The 23,021-nt window shown below is 47.1% G+C and overlaps 1 protein-coding gene across 1 annotated transcript in view; it reads left to right on the plus strand.

Moving 5' to 3' along the window:
• Positions 1-6,705: 6,705 nt before the first annotated feature.
• The window catches only part of LOC107105650 (disks large homolog 2-like), a gene marked incomplete at its 3' end in the record, with an annotated part of 82,862 nt that continues 66,546 nt past the window's right edge, over positions 6,706-23,021 (plus strand). Inside the window, exons 1-3 of the mRNA XM_015405646.1 lie at positions 6,706-6,748; positions 10,728-10,864; positions 22,776-22,920. Of these exons, the coding sequence (XP_015261132.1) occupies positions 6,706-6,748; positions 10,728-10,864; positions 22,776-22,920 (325 nt within the window). The remainder of the gene's footprint in view (positions 6,749-10,727; positions 10,865-22,775; positions 22,921-23,021) is intronic.

Raw genomic sequence — 23,021 nt, forward strand, 5'->3', positions numbered from 1 at the left:
TTGTCACGGGCTGGGCTGAGAGGTGGGAGTCAGGTCTGGTTCAAGGCCATTGCCAGTTGAGTCAGAGCGAGAGCCAAACCGTGAGTCCGAAAGAGGAGTCATCTGAAGCGGAGGTCAAAGAGCCAGGAATCCGAGGGAGAGTGGGGGGTCTGAGAGCAGGAGCCGAAAGTGGATGTGAGGTCTGCAGAAAGGTGACTTGTTGCTTCCACAGCAAGTCCAATCCCAAGGAGGTCAAGGAACCAGGAATCCGAGCGAGAGTGGGGGTCTGAGAGCAGGAGCTGAAAGTGGATGCAAGGTCTGCACAAAGGTGACTTGTTGCTTCCACAGCAAGTCCAATCCCAAGTGTGAGTAGGCTTGCCAAGTCCCCCCGGGGGGTGGGGAAATCCCTGCCCCAGAGGCCCATTCCCCGCTGCCGGCAGATCAGGCCCCGGGGGGAACCCCACCCCGATGTGCGCGTCACCCGGAAGTGACAAAAACAGGCACGCTGGGGGCGAGGCCACGGTCATCCGAGGGAAATCTGTATGGTTTTCCTTCAGATTGTTGTGGCCCCGCCCCCAGCATGCCCGGCGGCGTCACGTCACTTCCGGGTGATGCTCGCCCTCCAGCTGCCAGTGGGGAGTCCCTCGCTCCGGCAAAATTTTTACTTGGCAACCCTAAGTGTGAGCTATATAGGCCTCTGGCTTGGCTTCCCTTGGCAGCGGCACCACTCCTGCTAATACTCAGGACTCAGCGCTCGCCTTCCCTGCCAGCGTGCATCTTGATGGCAGGTGGCTAAGTCTCTGCGGAGCTGTTCCCTCAGCTGAACCATCCGCAGGGGTGAGTCAGGTGGGCTTCCCGGTTGCACCTGTACCTCATTGGCTGCTGCAGGACCAGGTGTGGGGTGTACAGGTTCAGGCACTGGCGGCGGCAAGTTGTCAACTCCTGAGGAGTCAGAGGGGACGGCTTCTGGTTTTGGCAATGCCAGCACCTCTGGCTGCAATGCCAACTCAGGTGGGGGCTCAGCACAGTCGCCACCGCCAATGACACCCATCTGCTTTATCAAGACATTTGACAGGGTGCCAGAATATGTGCTGGTCGGCACCGTGGCACCCTCAGGCACCGTGTTGGGGACTCCTGACCTGGAACATCAGTGCAGTGCATTTAAAAATATGGGCCAAAATCTTTGGTTCCTTAAGGCCTGTGTGGTCCCAATGGCACAATACACCGTTCTCAAGACAGGTCCCGGTAGGATCACCAGCCTCCAAGTCAGGCTTGGAATTCTCCTGGTATTACAACTAATCTCCAGATGACCTCTGTCTGATGGGATAAAGGACAGCCACGATCAGTAGTGCACAACTTGGTAGCAAAAGGACACTATCCTGCACTATTTTTATTCTGAACTCATGGTCATTGTCGGCCAGTTTAACTGACCGCACTCAATTTTACGCCATTCTGCTCGATCTCCAATGCTTGTCCCGGTCAGTCCAGCTTGTGCCCAAGGGCCACTCAGCGACTGGTCCTTCGGGGCGGAGGGGAGTTTCAATTCTTCGGCATTACGCCATCGAAGAGGCTACCCTTCAAAAGCCCCCTGGCCTGGAGCTTATCGCAAAGGCTCTGCGGGGGTGTCACTTGAGGTGGCACCCCACCAGGCCACTGGTGTGCAATTCGGCCTCCTCCGTTGTGAGGAGAGCGTCCGCCATCGCTGTTCCGTTGACCGGAAGTCACTATCCTGCACTATTGATGCTCCATTTATGTGCAGTGGCAACCTCTGCCATCCCCAGCTGAAGGATCTCTGGTAGCGAATGTTAGCAAAAATCTTTCTCTGCTTGACACCCTGGGGAGCCATTTCTTGTCCTCTCCTTTCCTCTGTTAATGAGTTCCTTTGATCAAAGGTCTTTAGGATAACACCAGTAAAATAGAGTAAAATAAACACTCGTATAAAGTTTTTCCCATAAAATATCGGTGAATTAAAACCCATCTTGATAGCGCTTCAGTGATAACACGATTGCCAAGAATTCGGCAACAGATCGAATTGTTTCCGGATCTGAATCTATGAACAGAAGCGAGATCATGCAAGATGCAGCCGGAAGCTAATGTCTGATCAGGATAGGTGTAATTCAAAGATCTCTAGGCACAGTCCATTGATCGCAAATTAACATGCAGTCGCTCCACTAGTTACTGCCCATTAGTTACTGGGCTCAGTTTGAAGTACTGGCTATCACATACAAAACCCTTTATTTATTTTATTTTATTCATTCAATTTATACCCCGTCAAGCATACTCCATCATGACAGCTTCGCTCAGCATCTTCAACAGGTGTTGACTTGCAAATTGGGCAGAATCAATGACTGCCCATACATGTGGTTTCGTGGCTCCTCTGTCATGCCCCCCCACCTTGTGGAATGGCCTGCCTGAGGAGATCAGGAAGACTCCCGCTCTCCTGGCTTTCTGAAAAGTATGCAAAACCGAATTATTCAAGAGGGCTTTTTTAATGCAGGCAATAGGGTAGCACGGCACAAAATGGTTCGCAGAGTTACTTGGACCAATAATTAAGGACTGTGGTCTATATGACTGTGCATCAGTTGTTGTCAGCTGGATCCTACTGTGTGATTTTGCATCGTTTAATAGGTCAGGTTAACCCATATGCTTTGCCTCGGGTCTGTTTTTTTAGATTTCTGGTTGGTTCTACAACTCAGATAACTGTTGAATATCCTATCCGCCTATCCGGTTGCCCCGACCTGGATAGCCCAGGCAAGCCCGATCTCCTCAGATTGTGGAAGCTAAGCAGGGTCGACTCTGGCAAGTACTTGGATGGGAGACCTCCTTGGAATACCAGCATTCAGGAGGCGGGGCAGGCTTTATTCAGCCACCTCTCGGAATATCCTCCAGGCCCCCAGTAGGGGTCAGTCACTAGAGGTCTCCATGACTTCCAGGTGCACATACAGTCAGTCACCAGAGGTCGCCATGACTTCCAGGTGCACTCTCTCACACACACACACGCACATGCACATATTAAAAAACGAAAATAATATCCCATCCTGTTGATCATATTGACTCACTCTGCATAAGTCCCAATGAACAATGCAGACTATAAATGTAAATAAATAGGTGAGATGGTCTACAGTCTCTTTTGCACCATCGCTTCTGCTTGAGACACTGCAGAGCCATTTCTGGAATATCCCATCCTGTTGATCATGACTCACTCTGCATAAGTCCCAATGAAAAAATGCAGACTATAAATGTAAATAAATAGATGAGATGGTCTGTAGTCTCTTTTGCACCATCGCTTCTGCTTGAGACACTGCAGAGCCATTTCTGGCCATCGATAGAGTCAGAGGTATAGCCATGTTGGTCTGCAGTAGAAGAGCGGGATTCGAGTCCAACAGCGCCTTAGAGACCAACGAGGTTCCTGGAGATCAGCCTTAGAAACCAACAAGATTTATCTGATAAGGGGATCTTTGACTCTTGCGAGCTCATGTCCCAAAAATCTTGTTAGTCCCTAAGGCACCAGTGGACTCGAATCTTGCTTTTCTTCTCATCGCAATTGTCCAGTGGTAGGACAAAGAGCGTTAAGGCAGCTTCAAATAAGTGCTTTCCTTGATATATGTTTTGTGAAGTCCAATGTCTGTCCCACTGGCATCACATCTCTGAACTATTCCAGTCTTTGGGAATGGTGGAACATCATGAAAACATGACGTTTATACTGAATGTGACCATCGGTCCATCAAGGTCAGTATTGTCTACTCAGATGGGCAGCAGCTCCCTAGGATCTTAGCTTGAGGTCCTGCACATCACTTATTTTGTGGTTGTTGTTGTTGTTCATTCGCACAGTTGAGTCTGACTCTTCGCGACCCCATGGACCACATCATGCCAGGCCCTCCTGTCTTCTGTCGTGCTCTGAAGTTTGCTTAATTTCATGTTCGTTGCGTCGATAACACTGTCTAACCATCTCATCCTTTCTTGTCCCCTTCTTCTATCACTTACTACCTGATCTTTTAACTGGAGATGCAGGGGATTGAACCTAGGACCTGCTGCATGCCAAGCAAGCAGAGGCTCTGCCACTGAGCCACACAGCCTGTCCCCATCATGGGTACATTTATCCTGGAGATCTCTCTCTCTCTCTCTCTCTCTCTCTCTCTCTCTCTCTCTCTCTCTCTCTCTCTCTCTCAATATGAATAATCAGTTTCTTTGATGGGAATTGAGAGGACACTTTATTTTAATCATCCTGGTAGTTGGAAGTAATTTCACTTATATTTTTAACTGTGATCATAATTCATGCGGAGTTCACGGATTTCTAGAAATAGCCCAGGAAGTTCCGTCTTACGATGTATTGTCAGTTTCAGCTGGCTTTAATTAAGCCGTGATACTATGACATCCTTTTCTTTCTAAAGAGAATAACCTTTAAAAATCTTACGGCATGCAATCTGTCAGACCGAACTAAGTTCAGAATAGCTCTGCAGTAGTGGGGAAAGTAAATGGTCTTCTCTGCAGGTCTTTCTACCCAGCGGAAACAACGACGTTCCAGGTGTGCAGTGGCACCTTTTCGATATTTCATAGATCCTGCTCGTGATGACCCACATTTTGTTTCTTTTGACATTTGTTTCTACTTTAGTTTAGGTTCTCTGCTCTCCCCTGTCCATTCTTTAGATTCAGCCGTATTGAGTGCACGTTATACCAGGGCTTAACCAAACTCACGCGCTAGGTTTCCATGGTGCCTAGAAATTTCATCGTGGCACTTAGTATCTTCTGTGGTAGCAGTAATTGGAAAATATGGTCATCCATAACCTTGAAGGCTGAAATATGAGTCAGACTCCTGCCATTTATTTATTTATTTATTTATTTATTTATTTATTTATTTATGCATTCAATTTATATACCGCTCAGACCCGAAGGACTCTGAGCAGTTTACAGGCAATTTTTCAAATACAATTAATTTCTAATCTAAGGGCACATGGAACGGGTCTGGCTCCTAGAACCAAAGAAAATGTGTCAAGCGTTATATGGTTTCTATACTCCTTGGTATCTGACAAAGGGAGCTTTGACTCTCGAAAAACTTATACTCTTAAAATCCTGTTGGTCTCTAAGGCAGGGGTTATTTCCTGCGGGAATGCACAGGAGTGGAGCTCCGGCAGTAAGGAGACCAGGGGGCGGGCACATGCAACAAGCCCTGCCCCCTGATCCCAGCGGCCCTCAGTCGGGCCATGAGGAGCAAAAAGCAGCCAGGTAGGTTGCAGAGGCCCACCCAGCCCACCTTAAGGTACAAGCTCTCCCTCCTCTGTGAGGGCAGATCTGCGCATTCCCCCCCATAGCTAGCAATCCAAAACAGTCCAGTGGAGCCTGAGTGGTGGGTGTTGCCGTCTGACACACTTCCGGTGATGTCAGGGGGTGTGGCATATGCAAATAAGTTATGCTAATGAGCTCCTGCACCTATTTTTCTACGAAATGACCCCTGCTCTAAGGTGTTACTGGGCTCGAACTGAGCTATACTCCTTGCACATGTGATCTTTATTTCATTGCTATAGTTCTTATTCATCGATACAAAAAACCAGAATTAACACAAACAGAAAATGGCACGATAATACTCTCTGGTTTATTTGTATTTATTTCTTTGGTTGAAAATTTACCCCACATTCCCCCCCCACACACACACACAAAAGGAGTTTCAAAGCAACTCAAAAAATTCAGGACAAAGTTTGAGTCCAGCGGCACCTTTAAGACTGACAAAGTTTAATTCAAGATATAAGCTTTTGTGTTCACACAAAAGCCAGTTTGATGTAGTGGTTAAGTGCACGGACTCTAATCTGGGAGAACCAGGTTTGATTCCCCACTCCTCCACTTGCACCTGCTGGATGACCTTGGGCAAGCCATAGTTCTGATAAAAGCTGTCCTTGAAAAAGAGCAGTCTCTGTCAGAGCTCTCTCAGCCCCACCTGCCTCACAGGGTGTCTGTTGTGGGGAGGGGAAGGGAAAGGAGTTTGTAGGCCGCTATGAGACTCCTTTGGGTAGTGAAGGGCGGGGTATAAATCCAATCTCTTCTTATCTTCTTCTTCTTCAGATACATATAAACAAATATAAGGTCAACAGTCGTGTTAGTCTGACCCGCAATCAACAGTCATACGACTTATAAGAATTGCTGTACATGTATTGTGCTCTGAAGCATTACAATATGATACATAACTTAATAGAATTTATAAACCAAGGTTAGGGTTAGGGTTATAAATTCTATTAAGTTATGTATCATATTGTAATGCTTCAGAGCACAATACATGTACAGCAATTCTTATAAGTCGTATGACTGTTGACTAACACGTCAGACTAACACGACTGTTGACCGTATATTTGTTTATCTGTTTTAGTCGTGTGTGTCCAGATTCTTCAGATACATAGACACATAAAAAAAAAATACATAGACAAAAATACATAGACACATCAATGTATCTGAAGAGGTGTGCATTTGTTGGTCTTAATGTGCCATAGGACTTCAGAGCAACACGGCTGCCCCACCTGAATCTATAAAAAAGTATCAGTTTGAGTAAAAGCGACAAAGTACTGACAAATTAGTAATGCCATGCAGCACAATCCTACAGTGTTACAGACCCAAGAAAATGAACTAGGTTTGAATTGCACAATAGGAAGGCAATGGATTTTGTGGGGGCGGGGATCAAAAATCCCCAACACCGCTGCTCAGATTTAAGCAACAGCTACCATTAGGGTTACCCTAGCTACCATGGCCTTCGAGAATGTTGCGGTAGCTCAGTTGCTGAGCACAGGTGTGGCAATCATCCTTAAAAGTCCCACCTCTCCTCCAGGGCTCTGAACCAATCATTTCGTTTTAGGCCTGATGCAAATCCGAGTGATTGTCAGCCAGTCAGAGCCCATGGAAGTCCGCTGGATGGGAGGGGCTGAGCTGGCCTCAGCTATAAGAAGGGTGAAGAAAGATTTTTTGAAAACTTTCAGATAGGGGTTTTGTGGCTCTGGAAAGGAGCGTCAGCTTAGAAAGGCTTTTATTTGGCTTTCTAGTTAGGGTTTGGGGGTCAGCCGTGGGAAGAAAGCTTATTTTAGTGGTGCAAGTAAGCATCCTGCTAAGGGCTCGTCATTCCTCACTGGTCTGTGTAGGTTCTGTGGGAAAATGCTCGGTGACAGAAAAGAGCCGCCTTGAACCTGCTGAGGTAATAGGGTTGCCAAGTCGTTCTGACTCACCGGCAGGGGAGCGTCTCTTCGGTCCGGGAGCTTCTGAGGAAGTGACGCACGACGTAGAGCACGTTGGGGCGTGGCCCCAATTGTTGGAGGGAAAACCATAGAGTTTTCCCTCCAACGAGTTGGGCCACGCCCCAACATGCTCTACATGGTTGCGTCACTTTGGGGGGCGGGGTTCCCCCCAGGGCCCGATTCCGCGGCGATGGAAATCGGGCCTCCAAAGCGGGGGTTTACCCGCCCCCACTTGGTGGCCCTATGAGGTAACCTCCTGTCTGGAGAAAGGAGAATCAAACCTCCCCTTGGGGTGATTTACTGTATTTGAGAGCCAGCTTGACTTTATATATTTATCCACACCTCGTATTTACCCTATTAAATACTTTGTTGTCTGTTAAATAAACCTTGGTTGTTCATCTCCATCTGTGTCTTGCCGGGTCAGGCCAAAGATGCAAGAAGCAGGGATCTCTGTTTACTCCACGTATAAGCACAGGCTTAGTCCAGCAGGTTTCCGAGTAAGAGACCTTTAGGGAGCACATAGCTTACCTGCTATACCAATCTTTAATTTAAAGTTTGGGTCTCCCTTTTGATTTGATTGTGGGTGGTTGGGGTATATCTACAGGCAGGGGTCATTTCGTAGAAAAAGAAGTGCAGGAGCTCATTAGCACAACTCATTAGCATAATCATTTGCATATGCCCTACCCCCTGACATCACCAGAAGTGTGTCAGAAAGCTCCACTGGACTGTTTTGGATTGCTAGCTATTGAGGTGAGGGAGAACGTGCAGATCTGCCCTCGCAGAGGAGGGAGAGCTTGTACCTGAATAAAACTTGGTCTTAAAGGTGCCACTGGACTGTTTTGGACCGGGGGAGCTCTGTGACTTACCTGGCTGCTTCTTGCTCTGACTGAGGGCTGCTGGGAGTAGGGGGTGGGGCTTGTTGCATGTGCCCGCCCCCTGGGCTCTTTACTGCCGGAGCTCCGCTCCTGTGCGCTCCTGCAGGAAATGACCCCTGTCTACAGGAGAGGCCAGAGTAGAGGACTGAATGTTCTTCAGTCCAGAAGGGAGTTGCCTCAAAGATTCCCCCCCTCTCTCACCCCATAGCTGCCACAACATGCTTTGCATATAGGGATAAATAAACAGTAAGCAATCACACAGCAAAAAAATAAATAAAAAATAAGCAAAGCTGTGCACAAGATGCTGAGAGTAGCCAAAGCAATATTGTAATGTAATGTAATATACATACATACATACATACATACATACATACATACATGCATGCATACAAACAAACATACAAACAAGGACATAGATGAGAATATAGAATTAAGAATAACAAAGCATAAGTCAGTCAAGCAGGCAAATAGTCCGAAGAGTTGATAGGAAGGTTCCGGGTATTAATAAGGTTGTAAAAAAACTCTTCTTCAGTTAAGACTATTACAAGTTCTCTCAGGTATAATTTTCAATACAACCAGGATATACACATCTCAGAAGAACAACCCTCAGAAGAATCTGCAGTTGGTATCAATGGGCAACCAGTCACCAACCAAAGAAACCTTCGAAAGAAATTCTAACACCAATTCTTCCACCTGCTGCTATATTTGATGGCTTTGTTATTCTTGATTCTATAGTCTCATCTATGTCCTTATATATATTACAATATTGTATTTATTAGCTTTGGCTGCTCTCAGCGCCTTCTATTGTGCACAGCTTTGCTTATTTTGTGCATGTAGGGATGCCAGCCTCCAGGAGGGACCTGGGGATCCCCTGGAATTATACCTCATCTCCAGACTATAGAGACCAGCCCCCTTTCCTTCAGAAAATGGATGCTTTGGAGGGTGGACTCTATGGCATAGTACCCCACTGAGGTCCCTGTCCTCCCCAGGCTCCATCCCCAAATCTCCAGGAGTTTCCCAACCTGGATCTGGCAACCCAACCTCCACATCCCCCACCGGTGGCAACCCTATTTTCATACTACGCCTTCTTTGAAATGCGTAATAGCATCAGAGACACCCCACATTAGTTCTTGCTGCAAAGACTGGGCCTGGATAGCCCAATCTCATCAGATCTCAGAAAGTAAGCAGGGTTGGCCCTTGCAAGTATTTGGATGGGAGGCTTCCAAAGAATACCAGGGTCGGGAGGCGGAGGCAAGCAGGCAATGGCGAACCACCTCTGAATGTCTCTCGCCTTGAAAACCCCATCTGGTCACCATAAGTCAGCTATGACTTGACGGCACTTCCCACCCCCACAGAGACCAAAAGTCATCCTTTCAGGGATTGAGCTAAAGTGGAGTGTAGCTGTGTGGACCACTTGATTCCCCTTACACAGATTGAGACTCGTTTAAACCAGACTGGTGTAGTGGTTAGGAGCATGGACTCTACTCTGGAAGATTTGATTCACAACTCCTCCACATGCAGCTGCTGGTGTGGCCTTGGGTCAGTCACAAGTTCTTTCAGAGCTGTCCTCTCAAGAGCAGTCCTCAGAAGAGCTCTCTCAGCCCCAGCTACCTCACAGGGTGTCTGTTGTGGGGAAAGGAGATTGTAAGCCACTCTGAGACACCTTCTTCATCATCATCTAAGGGATCTTGGGTAGAACTAAGGAAGATGTTGCCCCCTCCGAAACCCAAGAAAAGACATAATGGGCAGTGATCACTCTCGGCTGTGTTGCCAGCCTTGAACCAAAAGGGTGTGGAATAGAAGAGAGGATGAAGCAGCCGTGTATTCAGTTGTGCTGGCTCCTCGGGTGCGTAACTCTGTTCCCAAATGTAATCTGCTTTCCCTAATGCAATCTCTGGCACCTCCACCTCAAAGAGTAACGGGATTGGCAAAGATGCTCAGATCCTGGAGGATGGCTGCTTGTCTGAACAGGTGATACTAAACTTAGTGGACAAGTAGCCTGATTCAGTGATTCCATCTATTATTCACACACAGAAGAAGAAGAGATTGGATTTATACCCTGCCCTTCACTCGGAGTCTCAGAGTGGCTTACAATCTCCGTTCCCTTCCCCTCCCCACAACAGACACCCTGTGAGGCAGGTGGGGCTTTCGAGAACTGCTCCTGAGAAACCAGCTCTGAGGGAACTTGTGACTGACCCAAGGTCACCCAGCTGGCTGCACGTGGAAGAGTGGGGAATCAAACCCAGTTCTCCCAGATTAGAGGTCATGCTCATAACCACTATACCAAACTGGCTCTCATTTCTTGCAATCATTTCTTGCAATGATTTTTCTTGAGAATCGGTATGGTGTAGTAGTCAGAATGTCAGACTAGGATCTGGGCGACCCATCTGCACTCTGCCATGGAAGCCTGCTGGGTGACCTTGGGCCAGTCACACACTATCAGCCCAACCTACCTCACAGGGCTGTTGTGAGGATACAGTAGAGAAAGGACCCAAATGAAGTAAATAAATACCTTTTGTGTGTGTAAAGTCCTACATGTGTCAGTTGCAGGGCACCTTGATCTCCATGTGGCCTACAGACAATTAAAAACGTATCGATCGTCTGTCCTCTCTTTCGTTGCCTGTACCTTTTGAATCACGCTTGCCCTCCCTCCTCTCTTTCTCAGGTCTCGGATTCAGCATTGCGGGAGGCGTGGGGAATCAGCACATCCCTGGAGACAACAGCATTTATGTCACAAAAATTATCGATGGAGGGGCAGCGCAGAAGGACGGGAGGTTACAAGTCGGAGACCGGCTTCTTATGGTGAGAAGGGGAGGTCAAACCTGTATGTGCGTGTATGGACATAAGAGCAAGCTCTGCTGGACCAGACCAGCGGCCCATCTTGTCCGGCATCCTGTCTCACACATTTGACAACCAGATGTCCTTGGAAGGCTTATCAGCTGGACACAGAGAATAAACCCTTCCCCTGTTGTTGCCCCGCCAACACTGATACTCGGAGGTATACTGCCTCTGAATGGAGAAGTTTCAATTAGTCACCCTTGCTTAATAGCCACTGGTTCGGGTTGCCGGAGGAGCTGCGGTGGCTCAAGTGGTTAAGACGCTGAACTGCAGGCTGTGGAAGGTTGGTAGTTCAGCAGTTCGAGACCCGGGTGCCGCATGATGGAGTGAGCTCCCATCTCTAGTTCCAGCTCCTGCCAACCTAGCACAAGAAATTGCAAGTAGATAAATAGGTACCACTTCGGTGGGAACAAAACAGTGTTCCGTGCACCTTGGTGTTTAGTCATGCCGGCCACATGACCACGGAAACGTCTTCGGACAGCGCTGGCTCTTCGGCTTTGAAACGGAGATGAGCACCGCAACCCTAGAGTCGGATTCGACTGGCTTTCGAGCAAGGGAACCTTTACCTTTACCTTTTTACTAGAAAAAGAATCATACACAGTAACAGTATAAATGTTCCAACAATGAAAATTCCCAAATAGTGACTCTATTGAAAATAGTACAACACTACAGTCCTGCCGACCTAGCAGTTCGAAAGCAAGAAATTGCAAGTAGATAAATAGGTACCACTTCAGTGGGAAGGGAACAGCATTCTGTGCACCTTGGTGTTTAGTCATGCTGGCCACATGACCATGGAAATGTCTTTGGACAGCACTGGCTCTTCGGCTTTGAAACGAAGATGAGCACCGCAACCCTAGAGTCGGATTCGACTGGCTTTCGAGCAAGGGAACCTTTACCTTTTTACAGTCAATTACAAAAAAACCCTGTACAAATGAACTCACAGAACTTTAAAAAATACAGTAGCCAAATGAACATATAGGATGCAGTCAAGCAAAATCTAACTATACAATAGTTGAGGCGTCCTATACAAATGGGAACTAGAACATTCAGAGACAGTATAACAGCGAATAACAGCAATACAAGGTCCCGGTATAGTTCTTCTTCAATCACTGTAAAAGATAAATATGAAAGCAAAACATTCAATGAAATACAATGGGTATCTTGTAGATGCTTACAGCACTAAAAAGTAAGACACTCTGCAATGCAGTGACTCACCTATTACAGTGAGAGTAAATCTATATTGAATGAAACAGTGTAAAAAACAGTTTGGTGTAGTGGTTAAGTGCACGGACTCTAATCTGGGAGAGCCGGGTTTGATTCCTCACTCCTCCACTTGCACCTGGCTGGATGACCTTGGGCAAGCCGTAGTTCTGATAAGAACTGTCCTTGAAAAAGAGCAGTTTCTCTCAGAGCTCTCTCAGCCCCGCCTACCTCACAGGGTGTCTCTTGTGGGGAGGGGAAGGGAAAGGAGTTTGTAAACCGCTCTGAGACTCCTTTGTGTAGTGAAGGGTGGGGTATAAATCCAATCTCTTCTTCTTAAAGCCTCTCAAGGGAATGACCTGTGGTGATAATCTCCAGGGAAAGGAAGGATTCTGAACTGCACGTATCATTATCTTTGGGTTCTCTTCTAAGAAAAAAAAATGTGGTTATGCTACACTTCATAGGAGGAGGAGAAACTTTGAATTTGGATGGCGTGATAAACCTGCAGATCATCGTTTGTTAATTTATTACAGTTATCTATATGTATTGTTGAAGTGTTGTTATTATTGATGATTTTGTACCTTACAGCCTACATACTTTATACTTTGCTTAGAAAGGTGTTATTGGGCCAGGGCCCAGAATGGGCCAGGTAACAAACCCTAGAAGGCTGTGTTTACTTACCCAAGCAGTTATGCCACAGATTGGGAAGATAGGCCTGCAGCTCGGCTCCTTATTTCTTTGTGTCCTGCTGTTCTTTTAAAAAAAATCTCCTAATTGCATCAGCCACGGACTTTTATGCCGTCCCCCCCCCCCGACCCCCAGTCTCTCCTTTGACGGTCTTTCGTTGCTATGACTTCTAAATTATTTGGTCGGGATTCATCTTGATCGTTTCCAATGCCTTTTCTTTCTAACCTGACTACCTTGGGAAATATCTGTCAGTTGGACGGTGTTTCTTTCATTCTCCGCTGTGAAAAGTGAGTGATAGAATTCATTACGTTATGATACAGGAGTTGCCAGCTTGCGTCAATAGAATATTGTCCCTGTCACCCATAAGAATGGCTTCTGCTTCTCTGATCTCTCTAACGGACGTGAAGAATTTGTATTAGTTCTCGGTTTAGTTATTCTTGACTTCTCCGCTTTTCGGCACAAAACTTCTGAAAGTTTTGTTCTCTGGCAGAACTCTTTGAGCCCATTTATATGGTTATCATGTATGTGGAAGCCATTTTGTTCTGCACCATGCGAGAGGTCATGTGGATAGAGCATGGGATAGAGCAGGTAGAGAAAGAGGTACTTTTCTCCCTTTCTCACAATACAAGAACTCGCGGGCACTCCATGAAATTGCTGAGCAGTCGGGTTAGAACAGATAAAAGGAAGTACTTCTTTGCCCAAAGAGTGATTAACGCACGGAATTCACTGCCACAGGAGGTGGTGGCGACTACAAGCATGGACAGCTTCAAGAGGGAATTAGATAAGCATATGGAGCAGAGGTCCATCAGTGGCTATTAGCCATAAGGTATAGATAGGGGCTCTGGGGCAAGTGATGCTCTGTCTTCTTGGTGCTTGGGGGGGGTCAACAGTGGGAGGGCTTCTAATGCCCTGGCCCCACTGGTGGACCTCCTGAGGGCACTGGTATTTCTGGCCACTGTGTGATACAGGGTGTTGGACTGAATGGGCCTTTGGCCTGATCCAACATTGGTGTCTCTTTTGTTCTTATGTTCTTATGTGACTCTTGCTACAAGGAGAGACGCCTGATTTTCTATGATGCTGCCATCTTCTATCCCAGGGGTGGTCAAACTTGCTTAACATAAGAGCCACATAGAATAAAACGTCAGATGTTTGAGAGCCTCAAGGCATGAACAGATATTACACATGTTTTTATTGGAAAATAGGCAAATTTCCTTTTTATTAACATTAACATTAAATAAGACTGCCAGAAATAAAAACAAAAAGGGTAAAAACAGGTGTTGATAATGATATTTAAAGAGACAAATGCTTTCTCCAAGCCAGCCCAGTGGGGGGCTTTTGAGAATGCATTTAAAGTTGCTTTCTTTCTCTGCCCCCCCCCACCTCAAGCCTACCCATGGAGGGGAACACTGGCTGGGAAGGGAAGACTGTCCCCCCCTTCACTTCCCTAGCCACCATGCTGGGAGCAGCACAACATATGTGAAAGAGCCACATGTGGCTCCCAAGCTGCAGTTTGGCCACCCCTGTTCTATGCTATTTGAAAGCTGGCTGTTGAAGGAACAGACACCCAGACAGGGATAGCCAGCTTCCTAACCCGTTAGAAATAATGAGGTGCCAACATTCTGATGCAGAATCCAACACTGGTCTTATTTTTGCAGGCATCTCCGATGAACACTCAGGAGTATGGTGACTATGGGGAACCTCCACATTCAAAGACACTAAACCTCTGAATCCCAGATCCAAGAGGCAACACCAGGGGGAGGCCTCGGCCTCTCTGCCCTGTTGTTGGCCCTCCAGAGGAACTGGTTGACCTCTACGTGAGGCAGGATGCTGGACTAGATGGACCCTCACTGGTCTGATCTAGCAGGGCTCTTCTTAGGTTCTTACCAGGGGAAGGCCTCGGCCTCTCTGCCCTGTTGTTGGCCCTCCAGAGGAACTGGTTGGCCCCTGTGTGAGACAGGATGCTGGACAAGATGGACCACTGGTCGGATCCAGCAGGGCTCTTATATTCTTATGAGCATTTGAACATGTGTAAGTGTTTGATGGGATGCTTGTAACATGTGTTTGTGGAAACCCAATCTTTTTAGCTTCCAGTTCCCCTCCTACCTGCCAATTCCCTGCTCCAGGAATCACAGCGTTAACATTTTACTGGGAAGAGGGCAGCCTTCATGGGGGATGCCTCTTGAAACAGAGTATAGGTTCTGATAAGTTCAATCATGTCCTGGCTTCGGTCTCTTGGCTCTTTTGGATGCCACCATTGCCTCCGCCGTCTCACAACCTCTTGAAGCTGCCTGCTAACTCTGCAGGGAGACCAAGGCTGTACTCCTAAGGGTCCATTGTATGAAAATAGGGTTGCCAAGTCCATCTTCCACCCCCAGCGGGGGACTTTGGGGGCGTTCCTGGAGGGGGTGGGGCATCCCCGACGTGATGATGTCATGTTGGGGACGTCTGCCACCACCACCACCCCGCCCGTGCGCCGGATCTCCAGAAACGGCAGTTCCCTGCAGTTAAAGTAGCCAGCAGCCGGCGTTTCCCCTTTAAGAGCAGCTGCGTTTCCCTTTTAAGAACGAAGCTGGCTTTTCCTTGCAAGCTTGCGGAGTTTGGGCTTGGGATGAAACACGGGTTGCACACACTTAAAGGTAGAGAGATGAGTGGCTGTGGGTGTTGGGGGTGGGGCTTCCCCCACCGGCCATCTGGCCGGCGGCGGGTAGAACCCCCCCGAAAAACGGGGGACCCCAGGGGGGTTGGCAACCCTATATGAAAACCTGAACATGTTTGTAACCCTCTTGTTGATGGTGTGGTTCATATCACACGTGTTTTTCTGCATAGATTTCCACACACACAAATCCAGGTGGGAGGGGATATCTAAAGAGACTGCACTCCCACTGTCTCTAGGCAGTTTTTGGATTGACATCTAAAAACAAACCAGAGCTACAGGACATGAATCGCAAACAGGCTGGATAGCTTCTCCGGGCACTTATGACCACCACTCTAGCAGGGACCAGCAATGGTTTCAGGATGAAAATAGCCGAAAGTGTTGTGCAGCAATCTCTATTGGGATAATTATGGGATAATTATGGGATAAAAAGACTTCTGTGTGAGAGGCAAGAAGCTGCTCGACAGCTCTGTCCTACATTGAGAAATGGTGAGATACTTATAGCCTTGAAACGGAAGGTGTTACATTTCATCCTACTGTCGTACCTCTATAGTGCACCATGATCCCATCTCTCCATTATGTTTGGAGACTGCCTCGAACTCTCTAGCCTAGGACATGCAATCTGAGGATGGGTCAAGCAGTCAGAGACCCTTACAGTGGCCTTTTTCCGTGTAAAGAAGAAGAGTTGGTTTTATACCCTGCCCTTCACTACCCAAAGGAGTCTCGGAGTAGCTTACAATCGCTTTCTCTTCCTCTCTCCACAACAGACACCCTGTGAGGTTGGTGGGGATGAGATAGCTCTGAGAGAACCATGACCGACCCAAGGTCATCCAGCTGGCTTCACGTGGAAGAGTGGGGAACTGAGTCCAGTTCTCTAGATTCTAATCCTGCTGCTCTTAACCACTACACCAAGCTAGCTCTAAAAGAAGGTAGCCCTACAGTCAGTAATTGCCCAGGAAGCTTTCAGCGTGTCGATTCCACAGACCCTGCATCGTCTTCTGCTCTGGCTTTCCAGCACTGTTACCAGTTTTTAATAAAATAATTAATAATAAAGAGAGCCAGTTTGGTATAGTGGTTAATAGTGGCAGACTGTAATCTGGAGAACCAGGTTCGACTCCCCACGTCCCCGTTTGAAGCTAGCTGGGTGACTTAAGGCAAGTTGCAGCACTCTCAGCCTGAAAATAAGCATAGCTCGCCACCTGGTGGTGCCAAAAATGAGTTACAGCTTCAGCAGCCAAACAATCCCTGTCCTGGCTATTCCACACATGATGCCATACGATATTTATTAATTACTATTATTACCAGTTTTTTAAAAAGATCTCTCAAGTCTCCATTTATCCCTCCCCTCTTCCTTTCTGGACTCTTGTCTAGTCTACCTTTCCTGGAGGACTGTTTTCTCAGACAGGAGCTCTGCCTGAATGTCTTTCCCTCATATCTTGGTGCCTGGTCCAGCTTTGGCCAGCCTAGTGCAAAAAATGCAAAGTTGCTCCCCCTTATACTAAATACCTTGTTACCACCACAGAGGAGGGAAGGTGGTATGGTATAGCCCCGATCTTGTCAGATCGTGGAAGCTAAGCAGGGTTGATACTTGGAAGGGAGACCACCAAAGAAGACTGCAAAGGAAGGCAATGGCAAACCACCTCTGCTTCTCACTTACCTTGAAAGCCCCTCGTTGGGGTCACCATAAGTTGGTAACTGAGCTGGGTTGGTACTTGGATGGGAGACCACCAAGGACAACTCTGCAGGGGAAGGGAATGGCAAGCCACCTCTTGCTTCTCACTTGCCTTGAAAGCCCCTTGCTGGGGTTGCCATAAGTTGGAACCTAAAAAGGGTCGGTACTTGGATGGGAGACCACCAAGGAAGACTCTGCAAAGGAATGAGGAGGAGGAGATTGGATTTATTCCCTGCCCTTCACTCAGAGTCTCAGAGTTGTTTACAAACTCCCATCCCTTCCCGTCCCCACAATAGACACCCTGTGAGGTAGGTGGGGCTGAGAGAGCTCTGAGAGAACTGTCCTTGAGAGAACAGCTTTGACCGAACTATGGCTTGCCCAAGGTCATCCAGCCGATGCAAGTGGAGGAGTGGGGAATCAAACCCAGTTCTCCCAAATTAGAGTCCGTGCACTTAACCACTGCACCAAACTGGCTCTGTGGGAAGGCAATGGCAAACCACCTCTGCTTCTCACTTGCCTTGAAAGCCCTTTGCTTTCAAGAGCCAATTTGGTGTAGTGGTTAAGTGTGCGTACTCTAATCTGGGAGAACCGGGTTTGATTCCCCACTCCTCCACTTGCACCTGCTGATGTGACCTTGGGTCAGTCACAAGCTCTGGCACAGCTGTCCTTGAAAAAGAGCAGTTTGTGTCAGAGCTATCTCAGCTCCACCTACCTCCCAGGATGTCTGTTGTGGGGAGGGGAAGAGAAAGGAGTTTGTAAGCCGCTCTGAGACTCCAAGTGAAGGGCGGGGTATAAATCCAATCTCTTCTTCTTCTTTGCTGGAGACACCATAGGTCAGTTTGAACTTGATGGCATTTACATGCATACTAGGTAGCAACCTAGAAGGTTGAACATCTAAAACATAGAACAAAATACATCTATTTATTGCAAAGTGCACAAAAACTAGAGATTAAAAACAACATACATACAATGCAGATAAAAACACAAAGGTAGTGGGTATCACGTTACATCCACCAAGACAAAGTATACACCAACAAATGTGGGTTGCATGTACAATAACTACTGGATCAAAATATTGGTTACACATATAATAACCACAGGAGCAAACATGTTTCATCCCACAGGGCCTTCTTCAGTGGTCTAAACACACATTTATATATATATAAAAATATCTGTTCCAGGCCAAGCAGATTGTATATGAATCAATGGAACAGTGTAGCTCCAAATAATAGTTATAAAGTTTTGAATTCAATCAGGCCTGCATATACTGAGGAACCTGCACCCATCAGAGTGCAACCATTCTGCCTTTGGCTGTTCTTCTACTCACAGTGTGTGTCCATGTGTCAACCACAAGTGAAGCTTTCTCCTGGCTAGCTGGACCAGATTTTCAACTTTTATTTATATTTTGCTAAAGGAAATTTCTGTCCCTTTTAATTTGCAGAAACACAAGGGAAACTGTACAAGCAGTATTCTGCCCAGATGCTTAACAAGAAGGAAGCCCACGTTTGCTTTCTGGCCAATGGGTGGACATCCCTGTGGTGATTGAAATGTCAGGAAGTGGAGATTCCATGTTTCAAAAATTCTCTGGCTTGTATTTAGTGGTTAATGATGAAGACACCAGCAGGGTTTGCACTTCCCTGTTTATCAAAACTTTCTTTGCTCCCCTGACCTGAATAGCTCAGGCAAGTCCAATCTCCTCAAATCTCGGAATCTCAGCAGGGCCGGCCCTGGCTAGTATTTGGATGGGAGACCTCCAAGGAATACCAAGGTTTTGACACAGAGGAAGGTGATGGGAAGCCACCTCTGAGTGTCCCTTGCCTTCAAGCCCCACTAGGGGTCACCAGATGTCAGCTTGGCATGATAGCAAAAAATAAAAAGCCTTTCTTTACCGTTTTTGGAACAAAGAAAACAAATATATCTGAAGGGGGCATGATTCAATGGACTGGCTAATATAGGCCTCAAGCAGGCTCAGCATCAAAGGCCAAGTTTCCTTTTGATCTTGCCCTTCACCCATGTCTTTGGCCATGTCCAAGTAGAGGAGAACACCAACGCAACCCAGATGTGGTTCAGCTGCTTTTAGCAATCTAGCAAGATCTTCCCAACTTCCTCTGCTTCCAGAAATGCCTCTGGCCATTCACAGGCTAAGTACCTGCAAGCAGAGGAGAAAAGCCAGCTCAGTCCAGATCTTCCCAATTTCCTCTTCTGCCAGAAATGCCTCTGGCCATTCACAGGCTAAGTACCTGCAAGCAGAGGAGAAAACAAACCCAACCTGAATGTGGTTCAGCTGCTTTTAGCAATCTAGCAAGATCTTCCCAACTTCCTTCCCTGCCTTTCAGGGAAGTGTGTGTGGAAGAAGAAGACGACGATGAAGAAGAAGATTGGATTTATACCCCACCCTTCACTACCCAAAGGAGTCTCAGAGTGGCTTACAAACTCCTTTCTCTTCCCCTCCCCACAACACACACCCTGTGAGGTAGGTGGGGCTGAGAGAGCTCTGACAGGAACTGCTCTTTTTCAAGAACAGCTCTGACAGAACTGTGGATTGCCCAAGGTCATCCAGCAGGTACAAGTAGAGGAGTGGGGAATCAAACCCGGTTCTCCCAGATTAGAGTCCGCGCACTTAACCACTACACCAAACTGGTGCACTTAACCACTACACCAAACTGTGTGTGTGTGTTTTCTAATCCTGAGCCAATTCACCGACCCATTGAGCTGAATCCTGCCAAGACTAACTGTGCCCCATTTCTTAAAAGACAAAGAAAAAACACAACTGTCTGTTGTTTGTCTCCCTTCCAGTGCTCAGTCAGCTCCAGATGTAGCCCATTCCATTCTGTGCTTTGAGAAGAATAAGAGAGAGACAATTGGGTGAGACAATGGGTCTGCTTTCTTAAAACAATTTTTAGGCTTTCAGCAAAAGGAGCGGCTTCCTTCTTAGAGCTTTCCAAATCATTCTAAGCTTTTAAAAGGCCACATGAATGCACAGCAATAGACCAATTACAGCCCTCCAGTTCACAGATGTTCGCCGGAAAATATTCACTCGAGTTGCACTTCAATACATTGGAGGGGAGAAAAATCATATTCAAGAGCCCCCTCCAAGAAGACATAACTTTGGTGCAGCAAAAAATCTGCATTCATCTTCTTCTTAGTTATGATCCAGTCAGATCCCAATGAGCCATGTCCTACAGATGTAAAAGGGCAATTTTCCACTTGAACAAAAATTTAAATAAAAATGTCTCTGTTTCCCCCGGAACTCTTAGCTTCATTGCCACTGTTCCTTCCGACGTTCCTGCCGGCTTGAGTTTCATGAAGCAAATGAAGGCGGCTTCAAGGAACCACGGTTGCTTGAGTGCCATGCCTTTTCAAGTGGTTTAAAGTGCCCCACTCGGGTACACATGATATGAGCAAACAGAGGGGAAACGGGAAACCATATATCACTTTGTACTCGTACTCTCTTCTGCAGAGCTGAGAACAGCAAGTATAGGGTTCCTTTATAGTTTCTGTCCAAGAATTTTCCCCAACCTTTTTGAGTTCAGAGTAGGGATCCCAAGTCCCCCCGGGGGGCGGGGAAACCCCCGCCCCAGAGGCCCGTTCCCCGGCGCCACCAGATCAGGCCCCGGGGGAACTCCTCCCCGACGTGCGCGTCACCCGGAAGTGACGGGAGGACGCTGCGCAGGCTGGGGGCGGGGCCACGGCCATACAAGGGAAAACTCTTTTGTTGGCAGGGTGATGTCTCTACTTTTTATTATGCTGTCTAGGTTTGCCATTGCTTTCTTCTCAAGCTACACACACACAATTATCCAAGGCTCCTGGGCTTGTCAAATTATCTTTTTAGGCGAGCAATCTCTGCTTCAGGTGCTTCCACCAATGAGGCTAGACGAGAGGCAGCCTGAGAAAGGGCTTTCTCGGTGGTGGCACCAAAACTTTGGAACTCCCTCCCCAGGGAGATTTGTCTGTCTCCCTCTGTCGGTGTCTTTCTGCTGGAGGTAAAGACTTCTTTGTTACATTTGACATAACTCCCAATAACAGTTATTGCCCCCCTCCCCCTCCTCACTGGTGTTGTGCGTTTATGTGTAGTGGTTAAGTGTGCGGTGTTTGGTGTAGTGGTTAAGTGTGCGGACTCTAATCTGGGAGAACCGGGTTTGATTCCCCACTCCTCCACTTGCACCTGCTGATGTGACCTTGGGTCAGTCACAAGCTCTGGCACAGCTGTCCTTGAAAAAGAGCAGTTTGTGTCAGAGTTCTCTCAGCCCCACCCACCTCACAGGGTGTCTGTTGTGGGGAGGAGAAGGGAGAGGAGTTTGTAAGCCGCTCTGAGACTCCAAGTGAAGGGTGGGGTATAATCCAATCTCTTCTTCTTCTTCTTCTTCTTATATGTTTTACTGAATTATTTTATGTCTTATTGTAAATGTTCTTCTCATGTTCTAAGTTTTTGTTTAGATAGATAGATAGATAGATAGGAATTCCTCTAGAGCTGCAAAGCTATTTACCTGTAGCAAATTGCATGCAGTTGGAATGATTAAGGGACTGCATCATCTTCTCTGCAAGCAAAGGGTACAGCAGAGCAAAAAGTTTTCCATTTAGGGAAAAAAAAGACTGCTGAAAGGAGAATTTAACAGAAGTTTATAAAAAGACACATTGTATGGAGGAAGTGGATAGAGAGAACTTTTTTGTTGTAATTCTAGAATTCAGGAGTGCCCAATGCAGTAGAGGGGCAGATTCCTGACAGAGCAGTTCCTCAGTGGACCAGGCTCCCTCGGAAGATGGTGGGCTCTCCTCCTCTGGAGGTTTTTAAGCAGAGGCTAGATGGCCATCTGACAGCAATGCTGATTCTGTGAACTTAGACAGATCATGAAAGGGAGGGCGGGAAGGATTGCATCTGTTCTTGTGGCTCTTTCTTACATACCCAGGGAAATGCTGATTGCCATTTTGGGATCAGGAAGCAATTTTTCTCCAGGCCAGTTTGGCTGGAAATCATGGAGGTACAGGGCTCACTGCGGGTGTGGTGGGGAGGTATTTGTGAATTTCCTGCATTGTGCAGCGGGTTGGACTAGATGACCCTGGAGGTCCTTTCCAACTCTATGATTCTTTGACTCTATGATTCTGTGATCTTCTCGGCATGCAGAAAGTCCCCCATTCAATCCCCCAGCATCTTCAAGTTAGATGCTGGGGGACTGAACGGGAGAAGATCAGGTAGCAGGTGATGGGAAAGACCCCTGCCTGAGACTCGGAGAGCTGCTGCCAGTCTGAGTAGACAATGCTGACCTTGACGGACCGGTGGTCTGATTCAGTGCAAGTCAGCATCATGAGCATTCATGTGCATAGTGGCTTTTAAATGGGATGAGACATCATCATGGAGGGTTAAGTCCATCAACGGCTATTAACCATAGTGGTTAAATGGGAGATTTGTGTTCAGAAGCAGAAAACCTCTGAAAGCCAGTTGCTGGAGTCACAACAGAGAAAGAACCTCCCAGTCCATCTTGATGGCCACTGTGGGAAAGGAGATGTTGATCTAGATGAACCATTTGGTCTGATCCGACAGGGCTGTTCTTATGTAATTGGCATACCTATTGCAATCTTGGAGTAAACATTTATCTTCTCTTCAGCGTATGAATTATTTCTGTACCTGGTCAGCCTAACACACTCATCCCTTTTTCTCCCGGCAGGTAAATAATTACTGTTTAGAAGAAGTAACGCATGAAGAAGCTGTAGCAATATTGAAGAATACATCGGACGTAGTGTATTTAAAAGTTGGAAAGCCCACCACCATTTACATGACTGATCCCTATGGCCCACCAGATATTACCCATCGTAAGTGTTTGATGGTCTTTTGTTTCGGCTTGTTGTGAGCAGCTTTCCAAATTTGACTTTTCAGCCCTGTTCCATTTCCTATTCAGATTCAGCATACAAAC

Source organism: Gekko japonicus, unplaced genomic scaffold (genome assembly GCF_001447785.1).
Source record: "Gekko japonicus isolate JY-2015 unplaced genomic scaffold, Gekko_japonicus_V1.1 scaffold4032, whole genome shotgun sequence".
NCBI lineage: Eukaryota > Metazoa > Chordata > Lepidosauria > Squamata > Gekkonidae > Gekko > Gekko japonicus.